Consider the following 27,399-nt stretch of genomic DNA (forward strand, 5'->3'; position numbering starts at 1 on the left):
TTATTATGAACTTACCCTTATTTGTGTGTTCAAATTATGTGCTGTTTTTTTTTTGCTTCTGTTGTCTTACTTACAAAGACTCATGGTTCTACAGAAATTTGACAATGGTAACTTCCAGAAAATCATTGATATCAAAAGAAGTCACAGTTTACAACTTATAATCTCCCAATTTGATACACTAACTTCCCCATTAAAACACTATAGCTTCCCCGCGAAAACGTTGATATCCTAAAGATATGTTGTATTGGCCCCAAATATGCTAGATATTCAAATATGGTCGGTCACCTTTGGTCAAAATTCTTAAACTTATTTTATTCCAACCTTCGAGGAAGTTTTCCTCACTGGGATATTCAGTCATCTCGTGTTCCTTAAAAATGTCTGAGAACAATTTGGAGAGTAAAAGACCTCCAGGAAAGTACTTTTTGCAATTATAGCGTGCAATAATTTGGGGCCTATACTGACTACCTTTAAATATTAAAACTCCCACATTAAAAATATTCCAAAACATTCAAACTACCATGCTAAATGTTAAACGTTTTTTTTTTTTAATGGTCATTAATCGCTTTCATGCTCACGTTAAAACGCCAGACGGAAACCACTTCAAAATATTTAAAAAGCTGTTGAACAGTGAAGATTAACGATTGGTAATTGCTAGTAGAGGAAATATGGAACTTTGAGCTTTCTTGAGATGTATGTCACCTGCCCTACACGGCAATTTCTCAATCAGAAGCTGGACTATTCTAAACAGCTTCATTTCTATCCAAGAATTGGTCGCAATACTTTTATCAGTATTCATCAATATTCACGGAAAATAGGCAGTTGTACATTTTCAAATCGAAATTTTACGAACACAAAAGTTATGTCATTGATATGAAACAATGTTAGAGCATGGAAGTAGGTATAAAAACCACGGTGAGGTTTATAGAGGAAACTGGACTACAATGTTTAGGTTGATAGAGGCTACCATGGTTAGGTTGATAGAGGAGACTGAATTAACATGGTTAGGTTGATAAAGGTGACTGATCTACCCTGGTTAGGTTGATAAAGGAGACTGAATTAACATGGTTAGGTTAATAGAGGCGACTGATCTGCCATGGTTAGGTTGATAGAAGAAGCTGGACTACCATGGTTAGGTTATAAGAGGAGACTGATCTATCATGGTTAGTTTGATAGAGGAGACTGATCTGCCATGGTTAGGTTGATAGAGGAGACTGATCTGCCATGGTTCGGTTGATAGAAGAAGCTGGACTTCCATGGTTAGGTTATAAGAGGAGACTGATCTATCATGGTAAGTTTGATAGAGGAGACTGATCTGCCATGGTTAGGTTAATAGAGGAGACTGATCTGCCATGGTTAGGTTGATAGAGGAGACTGATCTACCATGGTTCGGTTGATAGAGAAGACTGTACTATCTTGGTTAGGTTGATAGAGGAAATTGGACTTCCCTGGTTAGGTTGATAGAATAGACTGAACTCTGCAGCGTATCTCACACTGCCCATCTGTCTCTATATAAAGTTTAAGAATTTTGAACATTTAATTATCATGACGTAACGAATCAATATATTTATAGAATGATTGTTTGACAGAAATTTGACCGCTTAAAGATTAAATGAATAGTAAGTCCGGTCTAGCTGTCAGTTCTTTTCGTAATCCCGGTTGTTGTATAAACTTTAATAGGCTTATTCTAGCTAAAAATGTTATTTTCATTTCATATGCAATACGTATAGCCCCAAAAGATGAAATATAACGTGTTTTTTGCAGCACGGCAACGTTAAGATTGTTTTCATAACAATATTTGTGCTGCATTTAACTGCATTTTGACCTAACGATGACTCTCTCAAGATCGATGGCTAATAATAACTAGGGCTTCCAGAGACTTGGACGTATATGAGTCACGCTTGTTTTAAAGGGATGTACCTTAAAGTATTGATAATATATGCCTGTACTGTTGGAAGTCAATTTTAGTATTCTGAAACGGTTCTGTTATAGTTTGCTATATAGTTGATCTCGTTAGGTAGACTACTGTGCAATAGGAATTCGTGACCCTGTTTATTTTATATATTCATTTATTGATTTATTTGCCTTGTTACAATATGGCTGTGTTACTGTACGCAAAAATCAATATCCCGACCTGTCATGTTTAATCACGAAGATATGAGTTTTGCTTATATATGGTGAAATATTATTAATGTATCTGACAAGCTTAGCAGCAGCCTCATCATAACCAATGATCTGAAAATGTCTGATTTCTTTGAATTGTACAGATAAACAAATCCCCGACGAATTAACATTACGGACCGAATCATTTTGTTGAAACCTTGAATTCAGAGTGCAGTTACAACTAGACGACTATTCCATACTTAGGAACACATTAACATGAATATTACAAAGGATATTTTTTATTTTTTTACAAGAACCGTAATCGCCATGATGACATCACCTGCCCTTGAGAACATTGTTTTGATGGATATTGTTTATAAATAGATCTAAAGGTTTATTATTATTATTATAATTATTATTATCACGAACCAGGAACTGGCCATCCATTTTCTGGAGTAATTAAGGGTTTATCTGACAAAAACAAACTAACTCACCTTCAATCAACCATATATAAAATAAGGAACACGGTTTTGAGGAGATGTTTTCACCAAAATAATGTGGAAGATTGTGTCCCTTCCATATGTATAACATTGTCTGCGAAAGGTTTGTTCCTTCACAGCAAGAAGTTTTGAGTTTGGTCAGATATTTGTTCTTCCAAGTGCAATGAGTGCTTCCTTAAATAAGATTGCAATTAACCAAACTAAAACATCCCTCTAGATTTTGTTTTGCACCAAATGAATGATATTGAGTGATTAATTAATGCGTTTGGTTCACTCCTCAACATTTCGTCAGCCTGACACTTTTAATAGAAGAAATGTAACGCAAGTAAAAGCAAATTTCAAAATTTTTCAAAATTTGACAACTTGTAAGAGAACCTTAACGAAGCAAACTGGATGAGTTACCTTGAAGAAAAGTCACTCAAGATAGATCCTAGGCATGAAAAATATATAGGACCTTACTGGTCCACTCTTAACCCCAGTCCCCTTAAAGATCTGCTTTATTGGCTCCTATTATAGCACCACCTGGTACCTGAGATCTTGACCTATCATGGCACTTGCAAATTTCCATATCATGACCGTTTAGATTTTGAGCTAGAAGAGGAGCAAGTTAAGCATACTGAGCCCCCATCCTTCCATCTGCTCGCTCGGAGTAATATCAACATTTAACCAAAGATTTCAAATAGGTTTTTATTACCTTCGATCCTCCCTATTTTCATACCATCTGTACTTAAAATTATGCTCTTTCACATACAGGCAGAACATGATGGTAACTGATAATATACTTAAACAAGCATTACATTAAGTACTTTTACCTCTTTTCTCCGACGATGGTTAACCTTTCGAGCGGATATACACTACTCTAATTGTGGTGCGGTACCAGTATACAAGAAAACATATGTGCTAGGGCGTTGCAGACTAATTGGTAAAAAGAGGTCATTTTACGACCAAGGCAGGTTGATTACGCAATCTCAAGAAACTTTTCCATGATAGCGTGCTATAGTTGGGGTCTATACAGCAGACATTTAAAGTCGAGATTGTGAGCGTATGTGATCATGACGATACGGATAACTTATCTATGAGTTTATACTTAAGTGTTTAACTTGCATTGAAAATATTTATAAATATCCACCTCAAAAGGCTGTTTTAATGCTCAGACGTTCTCTTTACGTCAAGTATATGCCAATAACCTCCCCAGTATATTGCTGCTATCTTGTTTCCTGACCAAACTGATGCCTTTTGTTGATGGCATGCAGGTGCATATCCTTGTGTCGATGTTCTTCTCTAGCGTCTCGTGACCTTTTCGTATAAATTTTAAACAGATCGACTTTCGTCATGTTTTGATCACTGTTTACCAACCCAGGAGTCAACAATACAGAACGGAAAGTGACGTGTTGCACCAAGTTTTAGCTTTGAAGTTGTCGTGGTTTAACAAAATGTTTTCAGAGTTTGGTCATGTTGTCCTCAAATGACGTTTGACCTCCTCTGAAAACAATAGGGTTCTTTAAGTCGATAAGATGGATCCATGCATGTAAAATACATGAAGTCATCCGGGTTTAAACTTTTACATTGATTGTGGTTACAAGGTTTAAAGTAAAATATTGTGTGTGCAGTGCAAACAATCCTATTGCATTTTGTTCTAAAGTATAGCGCAATCGGTTCACGTGTATGATTATGTGTGGATATTAGCTAGCATACCACAATAATAATAATAATAATGCACATCCGCCTGCAAGGTTAGTAGAACTAGTAAAGGGACTTTTGTTTTTCCCTTTTTGTAGTTATCATCATTATTCTGTATGCTTGGATATTTGAAGTTTGTAGAATATGAATTTAACTAATTGATTGCGTAAATATCAGGAGGCCAGGTGTGATTTAGGCTCTTTATAGAAATTTGTGTGAAGCAGATTACCCAATGAGAGCTCACATATGTTGATGGGAAATTCTATGCTAACTTTCACCTCTTCCAGCACAAAAGCTAAACTGCCATTTTTGGGTTAATTTGCGAGTGCCAAGATTATGGAACCACAAAAGATTCAACAGTGAACGATGACAATAAAACCCATAACATGATAGTCCAAGCCACCGGCTATCATGTAGAAGGGGAGGACACGTGGGCTGAAAACTTCAGTATATGCTCTAGAAACCTCCGAGAGTAACGAATTCACTGTGTAAAGCATTTATTCAGAGTAATTGCATATGGGAACGACATCTGACTTCAACGCGGACAAACCCAGGCTTGCATTGTCGGAATCATGTGGCTATAACCATGGGCATCAGCAGGTTTCAGAAAGTGAGGGGGACACTATACTATCTAAGCGGAGCGCCACCATTAGTTGGCGCGTAGCGTACCAGAAAATTTTGGGTACATAAGACCCCCTAGATCGCAGAAGACGGCCTTCCTGAGTCGTTTTTAGTTACATCAGAACCAGATCTGTGAGGAGAAATTTTGTCTCACAAAACTAAATTCCGACAGAAAGTACTGGTAGAAAGATGCCGTTCTGACACCAAGGGAGACGAATTACACAGCGTCCATCTCAAACGAAATATTTTCGGTAGTTTGGTATCATATAATACCCTGCATACAGGCAGAATACTGTCTGTAGGGCCAAAAATATATGATATTACCTTCCTGGTGGGGTCTTCGACTTGTTTTCAAGTTGAAATGCGTCGTTTTCTCTGATTCACAGTGTAGGGTAAGGGGAATTCCATTTCTGGCGAGAAGGGGTGCTTCCACAAAACACTCTAAAACATCGTTCAAACATCGCACAAACTTTTATCAGAGGTCTCGGACGAAGCGGGGAGGGTGAATATCAGAGGAAGGGGGATAAAGGGCCAAGCACTGTTCTAATTTCCAGTGCAATTTATTGATAATGATTCTTAAGTTAGATTCTACTTGAATCAGCTCAGCAATTGTGATAGAAAATCGCGCATATGCATGTGATTTTTTTAATAACTGCTCTGAAAAGTGGGGGGGACAAATGATATGATATCCCCTCCACTTTTGAAAGTGGGGGGACATGTCCCCCCCGTCCCCCACCTGTTGACGCCCATGGCTATAACAAACTCCAGCGTAATCAGTAAATAGGATGGAAACATCCGTAAACTATAATGTTCACTTCGAAAGTTCATAACGAGCTGAGTATTTGATTAGGGTCAAGTTCCCTCATGCGTCTATAAGGCGTCTATAAGGCAACTGGAGACAGTAACGTGGTTATCAGTGCTTCCATTCACTCATTATTCCTTCTGGGTATTTTCTTTGAATATATATGTTCATGCTTTCAAACTAGTGCAAGAAAAAAATGGTTACACAGCCTAAACACGTACTCGACTCGGTTGTTATTGATAACTAATTTGTCGCCTATACTGACCAATCAAATCGCGAGTTAAATATAAAGCATGTCCGTATAATTATCGATAATGTTCTCGTGCACAATTTCATTAATTATACTGCTAGCTTGTCTTCGTTTCATCTTGAGAAAATTACTTTTTTTTCCAGAGCGTTGCATGTTATGCATGCTTTGTGATTGGAGCCACATAGTGAACGGTGGGTAAGGGTTGGATTGTGGGTGAAGTGATGTTCAATATGATTATGTAAAGGATTGCGTTGCCATGTGTATTATTATGCATTGGGTGAACGGTGATATCTCCGTGCTCCTTTGCTATTGGTCACATATGCTCAATTACAATAACATTGTTGAACTGGTCACGTGATTGGAAATGTTGGTTGATGTATTCTATGAGTTATCCAAAGCCTTATTGAGAACTTTATCAAAATACATGCCCAGGCACTTTTTCAACCAGAGGGCTGCCGATTTAATTCTGCTCACTGGTTCAAGGATAATCAGTCTGAAATATATATATATATATATATATATATATATATATATATATATATATATATATATATATATATATATATTACTCTGTTAAACCGAACTATCATCATTGATCTAAATATAAGAAATAACTTCCACTGATGATCAACTTCCCCGAACAGATGAGCAAAAAAATCTTATTCCATTTGGGAAATATCACAGCGCTAATGTTCCTTCACATACAAGGCGACGACTTGATCAAGTCTAATTATGACATCATTGAGCCACATGTTCAGTTTTGTCTTTGTTTTATTAGAATTCTTATTTCCTGTAATGGAGATGGGGTTTGCGAATGTTAAATCTAAAATATAATATGATCTGACAGTGGCATTGAGTTCACTGTCAACATTGTTTACATTCTGACTTGAGTATATGAAAAGGAACATATAAAGAGAAAGTGAAAAGGATTTTCATCCTTACGTCACTATGGCATATCAAGGTTACAAAATGACAGCCCCCCTCCACCCTCGGGCATGAAATGTACACTAGGATATCTCCCTGACTAGGCAAGATCTTTCTTAGATGTTTTAGGAAGCTGTTCATCACAATCACAAACGAAACTATGAAATTAATGAGTACACCTATACCATGGCGCGTACACCTAAATTATAGACCTAATTTATCAACTAAATATGCATCAGAATGCACGATTTCACATCTAATTGTTTTCACTCTTTCGGTTTCAACGACCTCAGAATCACAACCCACCCCCCCCCCTCACCCTCATTGTTAAATTCTTTGGTCATTCTGGATACAAATTCAATGTCCACATGTCAGAAACAAATAGTTTGATCGTTATACTATGTTGAATGATCCTATGTTGAATGTTGCTATCTATATAGAACCTTCAGCACACCCATCATCACACGTATTTTATTTAAAGAAACGATTCATTAGGCTCTCTTACAGCAGATAAACTAGAAAGCGTAAAACTTGTCAGCTATCTTCAAACATGTTAACTATGTATCAGTGTCTCCTATCGAGTTTCTGACCTCACTAATACACTTCATCGTTTATATGGTTAACTCCGTCAAATATTTGGGATTAATTCGGAGCGGATGATATCTCTGAGCAATTGCCAGCACGGTAATATTTGGAATCCATATAAGTGGTAACCTTCAAATGTATGTATGTATGTATATTAGATCCTCCTGCAAGCAGGAACTCGCGAAGAAGCCTCATAGGCTTATCAAAGCCGCAAGCTGACCGAAGTCAGTCTCTTACATTCATATTTAACGTCCATAATTATGAATTGTTAATTGTCAACAACTCTGTAACTGGACGACAAATCGATTATAGCAACCATATGTGGTGACGTGTACTCCATATAGAGTACGCCACCATGAAGGTACAGTAACCTGGCAATATTTGTTACTGTTCCGTCGGTATAGTTTATTTGGTGATGTGCTCGATATAGAGTATACATCACTTGAAAACTGCAACATCAGTACCCATAGGCTGTATCACGGTGTGTATGGTGTGGTGTACTCCCTAAACAGTGTACTTGGCGCCTCCTAGTATACAGTAAAACCATATTGGTTATCTCTAGTCAATTTAGTACCCTATATGGCAATACGCCAACTAAAACAGTAAAATCAGTACTGATTACTGTAGCCTACATTTAAATTAATAGTATCCATATATCCTGGCGTTCTCTATATAGAGAACTGCACCTATATACTAGGATGGTAATGTTATACAGTGGCGTAGGAAGGTACTTTTGAGTGGGGGGGCTGAAGACTGATGGCCGGCCTGGGGGAGGGGTCTAAGGGGAGGGGGTGTCCCCTCCCCTTTGGAATTTTTTTGCATTTCCAGGTGGCCTCAGATGCAATTTGGTGCAATATAGCACACTTCAACCCACCCACTCCATTTTGTATATAATTTTGCATCTTCAACTGGCCTTAGATGCAATTTGGTGCTCCAAATGAGATTTTTTACTCATTTGGAAATGAAAAAGGGGTTTTCTGACTTGCGAAGCGGGGGGGGGGGGCGGAATGATACTTCCGCCCCTCCACATTTTTCACTGGGGGGGGGGGGGCTGGCGCCCCCCCCCCCCCAGCCCCCCCCCCCCCCCCCCCCGGTTCCTACGCCCTTGATGTTATACATTTGATCTTTAAATCGATATATCACCGATAAATGGTGACGCACTTCATATGGATTATACGGTACGCTACAGTAAGTAAGAATCAATACCGTAATAATTACCTTCAAAACGATACATATAGCAAGCATAATATTTACTGGCGTTCTCCATATAGAGTACGCTACTACGTAAACTTGTCAAATCCATATGTCTGCAGTTCCTTTAAATCGATATAGCATCTATATGTGGCTTGCAGTACGGTAAAAACAAAACAGGAAAATAATGGACTCTCGTGTATAGTAAAGGTCTGCATAGTTTTTGGACGGACAATTGCAGGTGCCGGCCATGTTTCATCAATGTTTCACCAATCCAGAAATAGATGGCTTTTACCTAATCTAATCATGTACAAAGCTTGAGAGTCCTCCTTAGTTTAACAACTTCGTAGTCCGCTTTTTAGGCCCGTCATATTGAAACAAAACGATCGAAAAACGAGCAGCTGATCCAATTTTGTTACATTATTTTTACCTTTTCTCTGTTTTTTCGTTCACTCGCTTTTTTCTTTCTGTTTTCTCTTTGTGTGCCTTGTTTGTATTTACGGCTACGCAGGTGCTTAAACTAGAATACGGTTTCGTTTCAATAAAAGCTTGTATCATTAACCATATTCCACTTTTTTCACACCGTAGAACTGCGTATTATTTTACTCCAAGCTACATATATATGTCGGTTAACTGAAAAGTTAGTAATGCGAAGAGCGCTTAATTTTCCTATTGACGCTAACTTGTTTTGAGCAAATTATGCTTGTAGATAATTTTTAGTGAAAAATGAAATCAGAAAATTGGCCCAGGTCCCCGATACCAATGAGGTACATTTTAATCGAAGGAAAGGAATGTTCATGACACCTTTGAAATATAAACCGGTTCCATTCCCTACAAAGGTCATATCGTATACATTTCGAGCGCCCTCTAATTCACCAGTTACAGTCACGTTTAGTTTGGCCCACGGCGGTGAAGAACCAGTCATCCCCGTTTCCCAAAAGCAGGTACTCTTCAATGAGCAAACATATCAACATTCATAAATGGGAAATCCCAGACTTTATCTTATTCATTCAAAACCGGTCGCTTTTCCGTGAAATCAGGACGCATCAGTCATGTAAATGGTATCGTACGATATTTGGTGGTAATTTCTTTGGTCAGTACATGATATGTTAACAATGTAGTTTAGGAAGCAAGTATTTGCTCTATTGTTAAACAGTAAAACATATTTATATTGCGGTGCGATCAGGAGGCAACCAGGGAGGGGAGGGATGGGACGGAGAAGAGGAACGATGGGAGTGAAATAAACCGTACAATGTCTGTGTCCTTAAAACATTTTGATTTCATGGAAAAGCGACCATAGACGGTTCTGAATGATTACGATAAAATCTGGGATTTCCCATTTATGAATGTTGAAATGTTTGCTCATTGCTCATTGGTTTGCTCATTGGAGGGTATACATGCTTTTGGGAAACGGGGATGACTGGTTTTTGGAATCGCAAATGATTTCGAGTTGGTTAGAATCATGTTTGATCTCTAGAGTAGGGCAAATATGTCACAAAAAACAGAACTAGTATTGTTCGATACAGGTGACAAACGCCTACAGTGGAATTACGACCTTCCTTACCGGTTTCGAACCTCTCGACATACAATCAGTGTACATAGCCTAGTTGGTTAGGATGTCCGCATATAAAGCGGGAGGCCCGGGTTCGAATCCCGGTGGAGGCTGGAAGTTTTTTCACTGTACTGGATTTTCCAACTCACTACGATATATATATATATATATATATATATATATATATATATATATATATATATATATATATATATATATACTGTTCACGTGACCAGTGTCTCGATAATGACTTGAGCGACATCAAACGGCTCGGTGGTAGGGAAGGATCGCGTAAGGAAATAAGTAATTCGAATCAAGACCCTGGCGATATGTCCCATAGGTTTCTACTGGACATAACGCATAACTGAAAACTCCGATGGTAGTACCTTGAATTAGGGGTATATTTTCAGTCGCATAGGCCTACATTGTAACACTTTTCATAAACAGAAAATATTCCACACTGTAAGTTGAAAATCAAGGAAAGTGAGATTGGGTTAACTGAATATAAAATTTTTGGATTTGGCTGACTTTTATGCTTCCTGGGAATGGACCATGATTGGAGGTCTATGATCATGTTATCACGCCCAGATGCTTGTTCAAAAGCTTTACTTACATATTATAATCTTCTTGTACTTGTTTGGTAAGTTTCTGAAGTTATCGAACTATTGAATGTAAATTCTCCTGAAACCACAAATTGAAGCAAACTTTGGCGGGATTAAAGCTCTTGTAAATTGTTGGCGTTGTGTGGTAATTACAATTCAGGGACGGCGAGGCCCATTTGAAAGAGGAAGGTGTGATTTCTCGAACATTGCCCTGTGTGAAGTCTAATGACAAAAGATCACGAAGGCGGGTTACAGCGACAGTATACTAGTAGTATCGTACGTCTTTTTGCGTAACCTTTTGGTGGTGGTGGTGGTGGTGAGAGCGAAACAACTGTTGAAGCGCCCTCTATATGGCCTATGTTCTAATTATTAATCATACTTTCAAATTAAATTGGGGTATGAGGCGTCTAGATCACTCAAATAATGATCTACCCAAAAAGCGGTTGGACATATTTTTTAATTTTAATTCTGATAAACGGCGTGTCAAGCAATGACGTATACGTAATCTGATCTACTTGCCCATTGGCAAAATTTGTATTTGAAAGCGTAGTAACTGTTGTAATTTGTTCGTAAAAGCGAATTAAATATGATCGGAAGTTGAAACAGAAAGTTTATTTGTCCATTTCAGCCCTAACTGCAGCATTTCAAGTGTTGCACGCATGTAGTCTTCACTAGTATAGCTCGGCCTTTTGGCTAAGATCATGTGTAGTATCTGTTCCCTTTCGAGGGGAATGGTGATGCACACCTGACGATGATCACACAGTTACAGTCCCGATGCAAGGGGACTGGGGTTGCCAGAGCGGATCAGTCGTTTGGTATAGTTTGGTTTTCGTGCCCAGGTTCTTTCCTGTGCGACTTTTCCTTAAAAAAGTACCTATATCAATCCATCCATTAATCCTTCCTCCAACTCAACAATTTGATAATTTTCGTCAGCCTAGATTTTACGTTAGCATAACTCGCGAACTCCACCAAATAGACTTACGCAAATTTGTCGAGGTGTCGCGTTTTACTTGAACGCGGTTAAGTCTAAAGCACGTCTGTCCATTCAGAGCCACTGTAGAAATTTAAGACAAGTTGTCACTGTTGTACTTGTGAAGAAAGTGAATCACCAAATGAAAATGATTGTCTGTAGAAATTGATTTTTTTTTCTCCTGTTTATTTCCGTTTGTCAGGGAGTTGTTGTTGTATTCACCGACGCATTCATACATATATGTTATTGTGCCATCCAGCCACGGTTTGATTTGCGGTAGCAGCAAGGATGGAGTCTATATATATATATATAGTTATATAGACAGACAGATAGATCTATATATATGCAATGGAGGTAAACGACAAAGGCAAATGAATATATATATATAAATGAAAATCGTAATGAGTTGGAAAATCAAGAACAGTGAAAAAACTTTCAGCCTCCACCGGGATTCGAACCACGTGCCTTCCGCTCTGTACGCGGACACCCTAACCACTAGGCTATGGACGCTGATTGTATGTCCAGAGGTTCGAAAGTTCAAGTTGTATGTCCAGAGGCCCGTGGTTCGAATCCCGGTGGAGGCTGAAAGTTTTTTCACTGTTCTTGATTTTCCAACTCATTACGATTTTCATTTATATATATATATATATATTTATATATATATATATATATATATATATATATATATATATATATATATATATATATATACATATATATATATATGTATATATATATATATGTATATATATATATATATGTGTGTGTGTGTATATATATGTGTGTGTGTAAGATATATTAAGTTTTGTTTCCCAACGCGACTCCACTCTATGCAGTACACACATGATTCAGCCATAGGAAATGAAATGTCGGGGGAGGGAGCGGGGGTGGACTATATATTCTTAGTGCGGCGGAAGGTCGTAGGGAAGTCCGTGGGTGGATGTCAAAGCTGCGACAAAGCTTTGTATAAAACTATGATGTAAGTTCCTTTCTTTGTCAACCGAAATATTCAATGTAGTTTTATCAGATATTGAATTAATTTTCATAACAAATATAAGTGATTGTAAGTTTTTGATATAGAACTACCATACCAGCGTGTCGCGATTTAATCATTTTATGTTAAAAAGTTTACATGCTGACAGAAACTGCATGAATTATGCAAATTATATTTGGTAAGGCCTATCTTCAAGGGTCTTTTTTCCTAATTGTTTTAATTTATTTTTTCTTAGCTGACATTTCTTACTTTATACTCGTTTCCTTACTGTCAGCCAAGGTGTTTGCGCTAGTGTGCGTACTATAAGGAAATTACGCAATAGTTAGGCCGTATCATCACAATTTGGAGTTCTTTCCCCCTAACACGTTCAATTCATAACAAAAGACCTGCTGATAGGATTTATTATAAGCTTGAGAACAAATCCCATGTGCATTTTTGACTAATTAGACACGTCTCAATTCTCGAGCGCGGCTAGGCGGTGAACTTTACAAAGGAACGGGTAGATATAATCAACGAGTTAATACGCTTTCACACTCTTCCAAAGATGTGTACATTGAAGTTGAGAGGTATCAAATAACGTAACATTGCCATTCTAATCGTCAGGTTTACGGCAATGCCATTGTTATACAGGAAACCAGTTGAAGAGGCTTTGAATAACCTTTATATATGTGTTTATGCACTCAATGACGAACTTTCGGTAGAATAGATAGATAGATAGACTAACATTTGATTACCACAATAACAAGATCAGTTTCTGAATAAGCCCCTGTGATAAACGTTGGTATATACCAATCAATGGACGGACGTGTATGGGTAACAAAAAAACCCAGCTTGGTCGTAACGTTGTTGCTTATCCGAATTGCAAATGGAGGATGTTGCTTTTCATTTAATAACATTTTCTGGACTCATCTAGTTTCTTGGATAAGATAAGCATTTCAGGTTCACCGACATATTTGAGATATCACACGTGACTGGAGATATTTGTTACGCGGAATGATACCATGATACCATTTACACCATTGGACAGTTATAACCAGATGATTACCTCCTGCGACGAGTTGGTGTTTCCGGTACTTTGTTTTCATTTTGTGACCGATGCTGGCCTATGTAGAGGTCACAATTGAAGAAAGGGAAAAAATGTTGGACGTATACAATTAGCCTCTATCAGGAGTTACAATTCATAACCGAAGTTGACGGTTGACCGTCATACGTTTTGTTCTTTAATTATTTTATCTGTGCGACGATCGATATATACTCGCTGCATCTGTTCATCAAACAGAGCAAAACATGCTACGGTGAACAACGATCTCTCGCGACTTGTCACGCGAAAGCGCCCTTATTACAAAAATTTCGTTGACAATTGTTGAGACGTTGAAAACGAAATTATACATATGAGAACGCAGTTGTTCGTGTGTCTCGCACAAGTGACCAAGGTACCAGTCAAGAACGGACTTATCAAGGAATATACCGAATTATTTTAAAACATGAAGCGAAGTTGACAGTTACAAAAACAGAAGGGGGAAAAAGAGAAGAAGAATAGTCAAGGAATAAACTATAATAGGACAAAAAAGATGCCCTTCAGTGATAATATCGATTCCAAGAGGAACTGTTTACATCTAAGAGGAAAATACGCTAGTAGTTGGAATGGGCTGAACAGACCGAGGTCGTATAATTGCCATTTTAGCAGTTTTAATTCCCCTTACTACTCAATCTTATCAACATTCCACCAAGTTACAGCAAGAGGGGACAACTTTTGTTGCACGTGGATTTCTACAGTACTTTTCTTACTTTTAACAATGAATTGTGGTAAGTTGTAACTTTTATATTTGCTTTTTCACAAACTTGAAAGACAACGGAATGGCTCTGTGCCTTTCAAACAGACACTGAAAGTATACTGCGACAGGGGACGATCGTGTGGGCCGAGGTGGGGTTGGGGTGGGCGAAGGGGAGGGTATTCATGTTGGGCTAGTGCATATCAAGGTAGCTACTGTTGTAACGGCAACCCTTTTTTCCTTTGCGTGCTTAGGCTTAGTATCACATCAGCTGCATGTGCAAGTGTATTTCTGGGGCCACATCAGAGCATGTGTCTTGTGCAGAACCCAAGCCAGTGTGTGTGCATTAGCTTCGCTTGATATGAAGCTTAACAAGTTGAATGAAGTCACACAAAGCTAGACCTGCTCTTTCTGTAACAAAAAAAAGTATGGTTGTACAATGTTCATGATAAGTGTCAATGCTACTGGCTATTGTGATTAGGCTTAGATGTCATGAAGCAACTCCGTTTCAAAGACATCAATTGAGCTCTAGCTCGAATGCCCTAGGAATATACACAATCCAATAGACAGTGTTTAATTCTTAGGTGTTTAGGGGTTAAAGTACTGTTTACCGCGTAGGGTGTATCAACTAGAAGACAGTATAGGTTACAGTACTGCCAGTAGTATCGTCTTATGGATATATTTATTAGCAAAATTATAGCCACCCCTCCCTTCCACCCGCCGAAATAGCCGAAAAAGTAGCATATACACACACGTAAAAATGAACACAACATACATATAACGGATCTAGGAGGTGTGGCAAGCTTGGGTTGTTGAAGTTGCATGACTCCACATGTTGCCGGGTCTAGGAGAATCCTCCTATAGCAAAAAAAAAAAAAAAAAATCATATTTAACTGTATCATTAAACGTTTGGTCTGGCTAGGCTTGTATAGACTATGACATATTGGTCAATAACACATATGAACGGAAAATTCAATGCGTATGGAATAGCTTCTATTAAAACTCAAGTGTTGTCATGACAACGCGTCTGTCTGTCTGTCATTCTGTCTGTCCTTCTATATATGTCGGTCCATCCGTCATCAACGGTTGAAAGATTATTGCTCTCATGTCCTTTCTAGATTATGCTTTAACTTGGTGAAGTTGTTACATACATTAACGGGGAGGGGGGGGGGGTGTTCATAAAAGAAATAGTAGGTCAAAGTTCATATGGGGCCATAAGAGGTAAAACAGCATATTCCTCCTTGGGTTTATGTTTTGATTTGGTTTTAGCGATCAACATAATTGTTGTACTTTAATTTCAGGTCAAGTGGCATTTGGGTCACAATTTGAGAGTCATGATGTAAAAGCCTACTGCTCCAAAGGATTACGGTTGATTTTGGTCAAGCTTGGTCATAGTGATCAGCAAATGATTGGTCATAGAAAAGTTGTACCTGATTTTCAGGTCAAAGGTCATTTGAGATAGTGGATTGAATAACGATATACTGCACAAATGAACTAGCAGATATCAAGAGAAGCGAAAACGAAGCATTGATTCTTATTTGTATAGTAGGATAAAGGCCACGTTTACCACAGTTATCGGAGTGAATGTACGTTTATTGTTTTGCTTTGAAACACAACATACTTATACAAGATTTAAAGCATATGTTACGTCCACTAACGTTACAAGACACTACTGTAGCATAATAGCAACATGTACATCCGTATATGGTTGACAAAAGCACCCTGGTTAAGGTTACAAATGCACCCTGTTGCTTTAAGCACGTAGCCATCGTAGAAATACTGTCCATATAAGTTTATTATTACAGCAAGACGCTGTACCGCATGGTAGTTGTAATCTAAAGTAAAAGTACCCATATATAGGCGATGCATGCACATGCATAATTCTAACGGTAGATGTACTTCCTTGACTAGAGCAGCAATGCTGCAGTATCTCAATATTCATGCACAAAGTAAAAGGGATATTGCGGTCACTGAAATACGATTGCTTATATAACAACCAGAAAGTCAATCGGCTTGTATTTCCTTGTCAAATTTCACATGAGAACTGTTAATGTAACCACGAAAAGTAAAAAAAATAAAGATGTTTGACTTTTGGGAGTTCATGCTTACACCACAATATATATATATATATATATATATATATATATATATATAAATATATATATATATATATAAATATATATATATATATATATATATATATGTGTGTGTGTGTGTGCTGTATATGCATGCACACAAATAACGTGGTCACAATGTATGTGGTCAACTCGCAACGGCCCGGGCCAGTAAAATTAATGTTATGAATGATACCACTACTGTGTACGCTGGTGACGTAATTTCAGGACGAGTTTGTAGTATATCATATTGTTTGGTCTTCACATTTGTTGAGGCCATCCCAGAACGATGAAATTGTGTCAATGGTGCTCAATATAGCTGAGCAGAGCTTGCATGGGTTATTACCAGCTTTCCACCGAAAGCTGCCACAACACTTCTGCAAACTTCAACATGATACCAAAGCATCTTATTGCATGATAGTGTAGGCTTTTGTATAGTGTATATACATACATGTATTGACTAACCGTGCTTTCAAACACAGGGATCTATCTATTCAGTTTGGAAATATTCAGCCATGACGGATATGACGTAATCATTACTTCCGTTTAGAGATATTCGGTCAGGTGTCGTTGGAATTACGGATGTGGATTGAGCATGTTTCTTGATCAAAGATAGATACATTGCAACAACTGAACAGCATAGAATGTACACACTATTGGGTCCATAATACAGACGCACTATTGCCAATACCATTAATAGTTACACGTAGAAGATTGACACCTCCAAGCTTGACAGGTAATGCATCCTACTGAAACCCCATATACATTATGTAGTCATAATTGAAAGTGTTAAAAGTTATCCAATACACGTCACTTTTCCTACTTTTGTGCATATAAGGTTTATATTAACTGTTAGTTTCTTTCTATGTTGGAAAGTCTACGCTATGGAGGTGTTATGCGTCGCCACTCAAGAAACCATATGCTGCCACACACATGCATGTTACTGTACATCGGCGGTACAGTTTGACGTCACAAGAAAGCATCGATATTAGGACGTAGCTTTATAATTGTTTTACTTCCGCGGAAGCAAATATGTTTATAAATAGAACCGATGATTACCCGATTACAGAAATCACTGTCACAATGTGGTGTTCTTACATTCATTGTGATGCAATAACTAATTAAATAATGTTTGATTATATTGCTACCTTCAAGGTTGTAGCGTAAAAGTTTGAGACATTTTCTGACGTTCGAATTTGAAACCAAAGGGTTCGCTTTGCCGGAGAGCAAACTGTGTGTTTTGCTTTCAAGCTGAGGGCCTCATGTCAGATTAGCGTTTTGTATCGATAAATGAGTTTTACCCTTGAAAGTTCAAATAAATAAATTGTACTATATTTGGCAATGTTTGTTATTCGATGGTTTATTCTTATTTGTCTGTTTATCTGTCTTTCCGTTCTGAGTCACAGACACACACAAACGCACCCCTATATATATATATATATATATATATATATATATATATATATATATATATATATATATATATAATAATAATAATAAATGCATTTATATAGCGCTAATTTTGTACAAAACATTCAAAAGCGCTTAACAAGGAAAAAGCCAACCAGTCGGGTCAAACAAAATAAGCAAGCTTCAACAGAAACGTTTATATATATATATATATATATACGATTTCATTTATATTTATATATATATATATATATATATATATATACGTTTTCATTTATATTTATATATATTATATGTATGTATATATATATTTATATATACATATATACATATATATATATATATATATATATATATATATATTTATATATACATATATATATATATATATATATATATATATATATATATATATATATATATATATATATATATATATATATATATATAATAATAATAATAATAAATGCATTTATATAGCGCTAATTTTGTACAAAACATTCAAAAGCGCTTAACAAGGAAAAAGCCAACCAGTCGGGTCAAACAAAATAAGCAAGCTTCAACAGATACGTTTATATATATATATATATATATATATATATATATATATATATATATATATATATATATATATACGATTTCATTTATATTTATATTTATATATATATATATATACGTTTTCATTTATATTTATATATATTATATGTATGTATATATATATTTATATATATACATATATATATATATGTACATATATGTATATATGTATCTGTATATATATATATATATATATATATATATATATATATATATATATATATATATATATATATATATATACATACATATATTATTTGTTAGATCACTCAGGCGGGAGTAATGTATGCCCATACCGCCTCTGTGTGTATCATACATATATGACATGCACCCCATCCACACTTCCGTGCGACCAAAATGTCCTTTATAACTAATTTTTTGTAGACAGATAATTTCACGAGTGGCGTCAACATGGGGTTCATGTGGCCTCTGGTTTTTGAAGGATGATTGCTTATACTGTCTACCCGCGCTTGTAAACATGTCACATGTGAGAAATTACCATGGAAACCAATGTTCATGGTCTGCGATCTTTCCCAATCTTACATTTTTTGCTTTTGTTACTTTTCTCGCTATTGGAAACTAACATCTCATAATAATACATGTTTTTCACTAATGCGATAATTCAAGTTACAATCCAATAATAAAGCAGGCAATTTGGAAACCTATGACCTGACCCTCTCCCCCAGCCCAAAATGAGGGGTCTGGGCGTTAAAATTGCTGGAATTGGAAGACGTCACAGAACACTCGCTAGAGAATGCCTTTGATCAATAATTGTCACCTTATTTTGTGTTGGTACAGGTTTGCTGGGATTGGCAAACAAACACGAAATAAAAGTTGCTTTATGTAGAATCCATTCCACAATAACGAGAGTGCATGTCATTTATTCTAAATAATCAAAGCAGATTCCACTTTTCAGTGATGTCGTTTATAGGCCAAAATGTTTACCTTATGCAACATATACACAGTACAATATAATGGTCATTATATAAACTGACACGTACGTTATCTGCCAGCGACAATAACATATATAGCCTAAAACAATGCCGAGTTTGTCAAAATGTAGATTAAGCTTCAGTCAGCCCTATATAGTAAATCTGTTACAGGTATAATAATGTGATGTATATATATATATATATATATATATATATATATATATATATATATATATATATATATATACTCGTTTCATCACACAATCTAATTTACTGCATATTTTTCTAGACCTGACGTTCACTTTCTGGACACTATACTGTGACTCTACAAAATTGGCTCACTCAAAACAGACTTGTTCAATAACCCACGAACAAGCACAACTACCTCTTATAGCAAATCAGTTGCCATCCACGTCATTGTACCAGAAAAATTCCGTACAGTCAAGCGTTGCGCTTTAGACGCACCTGAGGTCGATTTTGATTTTCGCACCAAAGAACTGTCACAACACCTTCTCAACAGACAGTATTTTCGGGGTTCTATCGAAAATGCCATCAAAAAGGCCAAAAGCAACCTTGCACTGAAACATTGACGTACAGAATCCGTCAAACCAGTTCCAAAAGGGTACCATTGGTTACTGAATTCCACCCTGGTCTCACACCACTGGCAAATATCATTCAGAAGAATTATCACATACTGCAAAGCATCGAACGTCTGGAATTAGTTTCCTCAGAACCACCTGTCATTTAATCAACGAGACATAGAAACCGACAGGAATATTTTAGTTCGGGAAGCTATATCGGTTCAGGATGACACTTCATCAGAGGCAAGCAAAACAGAAAAAAAAAACAGGATCATCGCCCTGTACTCAAAATTGCAAAACGTGCTTACTCGTCAATTCTACTGAGGCCTTTCAGAGCAACCAAATTACATGCACGTTCCGAATCCGGCAGAAAATTAAACTGCCTCCCTAAAAATGTAATCTACCTCATCTATACTGCAATACTTGTAACGTGCATTACGTTTAAGAATGAGAATGAATGGACATAGATTGGCGATCAAAACAAAAAAAGATCAGCCAACCTGTTGCAAATCACTTCAGTCTCCCAAACCACTCAATTGAGAATTTACGTGTTATTTTCAATAAAAAAGCAATAAAAGCAACAAGCAAAAAAGAAAAGGGAAAAAAAGGGGGTGGGGTGGGAGAAAGTTACTGTAGAAATTTCTGCCAGGAATATTCCTTTAAGCCTTCAATAATTCCGATGAGGAAATCTGAGAGTTTATCTTTGATTTGTCGAAATCCTTTCCTTGAACGTCGATTTCCTTTCTGCCAAGACGTTTTAATCCCTTTAGCCTATCTGAGTGATATTGGAGATGATGGTTCGGGAACTCGATGATGGAATGGTCGAAACTTCAGCTGCTGCACTTCATGATTTGGATTATTTGACAATGGAATTAACGTACTGTATATTTTGCTGTATACATATGTAAAAAAAAAACAGTTCTGTAACGAAGTACCCATCTTCCGAAATGGAATGAGTTCGGTAAATATATACCATGGAATATAGAAATGTGACTTAAGTATCAATCCATAGCCTAGTGGTTAGGTTGTCCACATATAAAGCTGGAGGCCCGGGTTCGAATCCCGGTGAAGGCTGGAAGTTTTTACACTGTTCTTGATTTTCCAACTCACTACGATTTCAAATATATATATATATATATATATATACTGTAGCCTAATTAGTATAGATGCGTGGCAACCAACGAAGATGCCAGTGTGCTTGATAGGACCCGCGGGGATATATACATCATCATATCGCATGACCCTTTTGGCGTTACAAAGATGCCCACTGGCTAATCTCAATTTCGTTGTTGGTGTTGATTTTGGTCATTTACGATATCATTCTACACGATTTGATCAGCTTTAGTAATCAGGTGTTGTTGCTAATTTAGTAATAAACAAAAATGCAGAGAGTAACGAAACAAAGTCGATGTATTTTGGTATGAAATTTCAAATCTCTGGGCAAACCGAATAGAACCATCAATCTCTCGCTAATTAGCCTCCGTATAATGAAAAGACAAAGACGACGGACCTGTCTTAAGCTGATCGAGAGAAATCTTTTCTGAAGTCATCTTCAGTAGGTCTGCTAAAATGACAAAACAAGTCCTATCTTATGTACTGAAATTGATTCTCTCAGTACCAGGATGGTGATTTAATATACCAGCTTATCCAGTAATAAAACCATTTTTGGTGGGGAGGGGAAGGGGGCGAGAGAATATTCTTGGCAGAGTCCGTAAAGTACAATTTCCTATCGTTATATTTGAGTGAGACGCACAACCTTGCAGAGAAACAAAATGATAATAAGACTTAGAACTTATGAATTTTTAAGTTGAAAAACGACATTCCGGGTACATTATTTTCATGATTAGATGAACGTGAGCCGAATTAAAATATTAATTATATAATTGTAATATGAAAATGCTAAGTCATTATATATACGTTAAATTGAAGGCATTTGTGTTATCATTGATATTGGGTAAACACTTATTGACATTTAGTATAGCGCGTTTGTCTATGTCACGCGCCCGCGATTTATTTCTCTGTAAAGGGGACAACCCCACCCCCACCCCCAAACTAGAATATTTTATGTCCCTGATAGAGGAAAATGTCATGTACAACTTCTAGCTAAGAAACGTCGTATTCCATTTGGGAGATAAATAAGTTATCATATATAGATTGAATGCTATTCTCACATACGGCCGAAGACTTGATCAAGTCTAATATGACATCATCAAACCACATTTCAATTCTTTATGTTTTCTTCTTGATTTATTGGAACGTTTATCTTCTGATATAGAGATGGGTTTTGCAAATATTGAATCTCAAATATTGAAAACACTTTATACGCATGTATTAATGAAGGCATTGGTTTCATTGTCAATGATGTTAACTATACCGGTTTTGTTAACATTCCCGCATACCTTGAAAATAAGACAAAGAAACACAAGAGAGACAATTAAATGGTGTCAGATCTTAGTGGCTCTATGACGTCACATATATATATATGTATAAAAGGATAGCCCTCGGTCACAACATTAAAAACTAGGATATCTCCTCCAACAGAGAAAGATTTGGCTTTGATATCTGATGGGAGTTGTTCTTCGCAAAGACATCTGATATAGAAGCTTAAGATGATGGTTGGGTGTCCCTTTTAAGACATGTTATACTATTATATGTGCCGTATATATGTGCGACGACTTGTTGGTTCGCTTGAACTCACCTTGCAATAGGCCAAAGTCATCATAAATGATAATAAACAAACATATACTGGCCTAGGTTTTCCTTTAATGGATGTACTGTACTCAAACTTCTTTTCGAATGGAATGAAGGACAAATTCCTTCCATGAACATTTTTAAGTTTTGCTATGTATGATTGATGAGTTAAGTTCAAACAGCTTATCCTAAAGTTTAATGTTTTTATTTTCTTTCTGGAAAAACGGGAACGAAAATGACGAAATGTAGGCCTACAGTATATCTGTTTAGAAAAAGTACATCGACATTTTTAGACTGGTTTGCTAAATGATGAAATCAAATCTGTCACTGATATCATTATCCGGTCCGTTGCAAATCCGGTCTCCTAATGGAGGTATTACACCCCTGCCCCCCCCCCTCCACCCTGTTATATATACACTGATGTGTGTACACGAAGTGCTGTACAAATTGGTCAATTTCTACACTTTGATTGGAAATATTGATTTATCGATTAGGCCGACGTCATCAAGTGACGAAATGTAGTCGAAATTTCATGTCGATTTTTTTTGAGAATATATGATGATGCATTTCGTAAAGCTGTTACTATTATCATGGGAGATTTAAACTGTTAACTAATGAGCCCCACCAAGGGACCGAAGTACCAGGGGTTTATTATTTGAATATTCATCATTCAAATGTCCTATTTTTTGCAATTTCTGCAACGTTTTGGTTATACCTCATCGCTTGCCACTCTCATTGACAGCATCGTGTTATCTTAATTTTTTTCACCTTGTGTTCCTCACAGTTATGCCAAGAGTCACCCTTGAGTCACCAATTCCCCGCTCCCCCCCCCCCCCCTTTTTCCCCCATTTTTCTGTATGAAATTCCTTTCCAGAAATCTTTTAAGGTTATTATTCCTTCCAGAAAACTTTAAGGTTATTATTCCTTCCAGAAAACCGTCGATCATTTAGAAAACTTTAATGTTCCTTCGCAATAAAACCATTTAAGCATTACTTAACTAATAATAATCCGTACTTTTTTCCAGGTTACTAAAAGAATTTGTCTTCCCTTGCTCTTTTATTTATTTATTTGTATTTCATTGTTATTACTTCTTGGTTTTCGTTTTTATCTTAGAAAATCATTCCGCACTTTACATGCTGACCTGAGAATAATATTTTGAATCCCACCCACTTCAAATTTGATCTTGTATAGTTGTATCTATCTATCTATTGATAAACTTCCGGAGTTGAATTGAAGAAACTTGTGTTCGAAACGGTTGCTTTTAGACCTCTTAACAAAGTAGCAATTCACAATTTAACCATCTCTTCATAAATGATTTCATCTTAATTATCATATATCGCAACAGAGAGTCTGAAACCCACGCAAAATACTAGTAACTATTTATTAGGGGCGCGTTTTATCGTTTGCGCCACAGGGGATTTTTGAAATCACCATAGTAACATCGGCAGATGCAGTGTCTAGAACTTGTCACGTTTTGTTCGTTAGGTGATGTCATTAACCTAAATAGATATCTCTTGCTACGGTTTTTTTCTTTTCATTATTATTATTGTTTTTTAAAACCAGTTGTTTACAGACTCATAGCGAAAACAATAAGTGCTTGTCAAATTAAATTGATCGGAATGTACATTAGCTTTCAACTGTGGATGTACTTATTATATAAATATATTGAACGCTTGTTCATAAAAGAGAAAGTTCCATGAAATACGCAATCGGATTCCAGCCTAACTGTATACCTTGACAATGTAATGTCTATAGCGTTTTAGAACAGGCGCGTACTCGAGTACCTTGACCCGCACTTGTACTCATGGATTTGTACTTAGAAGCTTGTACTGTACTCACACCACAATTCTGAGTAGCTTCCTGTACCCATATAGTCACTCTCATGGATTTGTACTTATATATATATATATATCCTGTATCAGACAGTCCATGCTGGTTCAAGATTAGCTCCAGTATTCTATCCAGGCCTGATTGTATCGTAGTCATAGACCTACACAGACAACCAAAGAGATTTCTACATTTACTGCTCATGCTGTTGTTCTTGTATATTATATTATATTATATATATATATATATATATATATATATATATATATATATATATAAACTCAATAGTTGATATGTATATGATACATATCGTCTCGATCTTCTTCGATTTTTTACTTCTTTCATCTACATGCAGTTGCTTTTTATGCGAATATAAGACATGCTTGTAGTCTTGAGGAGATCAAATGTTTTTTAATTCACTCAATAAACAATCAAATCAGCTTTCCTGTGTCAAGTTTGAGATACTGTATGTGCTTTGTTTCCATTTCAACTCATTGTGAGAAAGGCTAAAATATGTTGATTTTTTTTCCTCCAAAATGCGTTGACATGTGATTGGTATACTGATGTGAGGAACAAATTATCTGGGCGACAAATATGTTGAGGAAAGAGTCGAATCATTAAATGTAATCTATTTACTCATTGACCATTATTTGGTTAGTAAACATAGAAATTAGTTGTGTTTTCGTTTAGTTAATTATGTTCATATATGTTTATAAGAGTACATTATGGGTTTAGTAAACTTGTCGATAAAACACACGCACAGGAATCACGGCATTATTATAGACTGAAATCTAATTTCGTCGTTTGATATTTTTTTCGGGATTTATATTTAGTTCTCATGGTCCCATGAGAGTTTTGTTTCGCGTGCTTTCTTTTATCTTAATATTCTTCTACTGTAATTTACTTGAGCAAAGGTTATATAAAGTGATTTCCAATTTACTTGAGCATTTTGACAATTCGGCTTCTCGTCACGCTATAAATCCGCAATGGAACCTTTTTAGCCAATTACCCCCTCCTCTCCTCTCCCCTCCTCTAAACAATAAATCAAATTCCCTGTGGATGAGAGTCCTTATCAGTGTCAACATCCACATCGATTTAACTATAGTCACGCACAGTTTTCTCAAATAGAAATGTCATATCAATGAATCTGGTTTCAAATTTGCCTTATTTTCCAAAAAAAGATTGAGCTGACGTCAGCCAAAAGTCCCAAAAGGCCGGTATTTAACACGCCCCATTTATTATTGTTTTTATATTTTTATATCATATGCGTATCGGTAATTGTAGACCAAGCTTTTTGTATTATTATCCAGGGACAACTCGTAACAGCCATATAGATCGAGTAGACACACAGAAACTCGACATGTTGCAACTTAATCAACAGTATTTTGTGTCAATGAATGAAATGCAATATTTGGGATTATATGTGCAAAATAAAATAAAAACTCCGTGTGCTATTATATCTTGCAGGTATACTTCAAACCTTGATTTAATTTTGAGATTTCCCACTTTTAAAAGAAAGATGCTAAGGTCAAAACTTATTTTTATTATATTTTGTTATCGATCCTTTCACCACGGTTTCGACAAAATTGTATAGTATTCGGCGAAATTGAACGAATATGTGATTGTCATAACGTCAAGGAAAGTTTCAGCGGTAAAGTTGAAAGGAGATTTTGACGTCACCGCTCGTTTCGTTTTTATGTATATCAGTATGTACCAGGCTGTTTTCGAAAAAGGGATCAACCTTATACGATGTTTTATGTAATACCAAACCTTGTTACGAGTGTATAAGATGAATTATTACAAGTTTGGCGAGTCATACACTGTTGGAGGGACGCCATACCACCAAGTTGTAATATTGTTTCAGCATTGTTTTTAGTGACATCACTGGTTTACACTCACCATCTGTGTATGTGCATGGGCGGCAAAATTCTCCGACAGCGAATGAGCTCGGATGATCTTTAACTAATTAACTGATTTATAAAATTGTTTGTTGAGATAAGGAGGGGTCTCTTTACTTGAGTGAAGGTTTTTGTAATCATATTTTGAGTGGAAGTATATCATATAATGGCGGCACCACTTTTAATTCCACCATGAACGAGAAAACAAATTAATGGAACTTTAAAAGCTGTATTTTGTGAAGAGGTTGTAACTCGATGTTGAAGGCCGAAAATTAATTAAATTTGAATATGCTGAATAAACCATACGAAACACTGCAATTAGTCCAGTTTGGATTTTGTTGTTGTTGTTGTTGTAATTTTGAGAAATGACCCTCTCAACATATGGAAGCATACCAAACCGTCATCTTGGCAATCCAATATAATATCTTATAGGATAAACAACAAATTAATTGTTGGTCATTTCCAATTTTTAAATCCGAAAATATACCATGCATGACATGGTGTATGTATGCTCTCTCAATCGCTCACATCTTCAATATCTACTGCATAGCCTAATCCTCACTGCATTTGTTTGTATGAAAATTTAATGCAATGAAAAGTCTTTAAAATAAAAGGCAAATAAATCTCGTCTCAAGTGGGCGATGGTCCTCGTTTGAATAATATAAGAAAACAAAATGGAGAATTCAATAATGTAAAAGATGGAAAATAAAAGGGTTCTTCAGTCTCTGGCTTATAGTTTTGTTGCATTGTTTGTAACAGGTGCCCATAAAAGTATATAGCATTAGTCAGAATAGGCTAGGAATAGA

General features: G+C 36.4%; 1 protein-coding gene across 2 annotated transcripts in view; it reads left to right on the top strand.

The window, feature by feature from the left end:
* Positions 1 to 13,133: 13,133 nt before the first annotated feature.
* Positions 13,134 to 27,399, top strand: part of LOC139959075 (vascular endothelial growth factor receptor 1-like) — a 140,647-nt gene continuing 126,381 nt past the window's right edge. Inside the window, exon 1 of one of the 2 annotated variants that reach the window (XM_071956636.1) lies at positions 13,134 to 14,577. In XM_071956636.1, the coding sequence (XP_071812737.1) occupies positions 14,343 to 14,577 (235 nt within the window). In that variant the 5' untranslated portion in view covers positions 13,134 to 14,342. The remainder of the gene's footprint in view (positions 14,578 to 27,399) is intronic. The other variant, XM_071956637.1, reaches the window with a different exon arrangement.

The sequence above is a fragment of the Apostichopus japonicus genome, chromosome 18 (assembly GCF_037975245.1).
Source record: "Apostichopus japonicus isolate 1M-3 chromosome 18, ASM3797524v1, whole genome shotgun sequence".
Taxonomy (NCBI): domain Eukaryota; kingdom Metazoa; phylum Echinodermata; class Holothuroidea; order Aspidochirotida; family Stichopodidae; genus Apostichopus; species Apostichopus japonicus.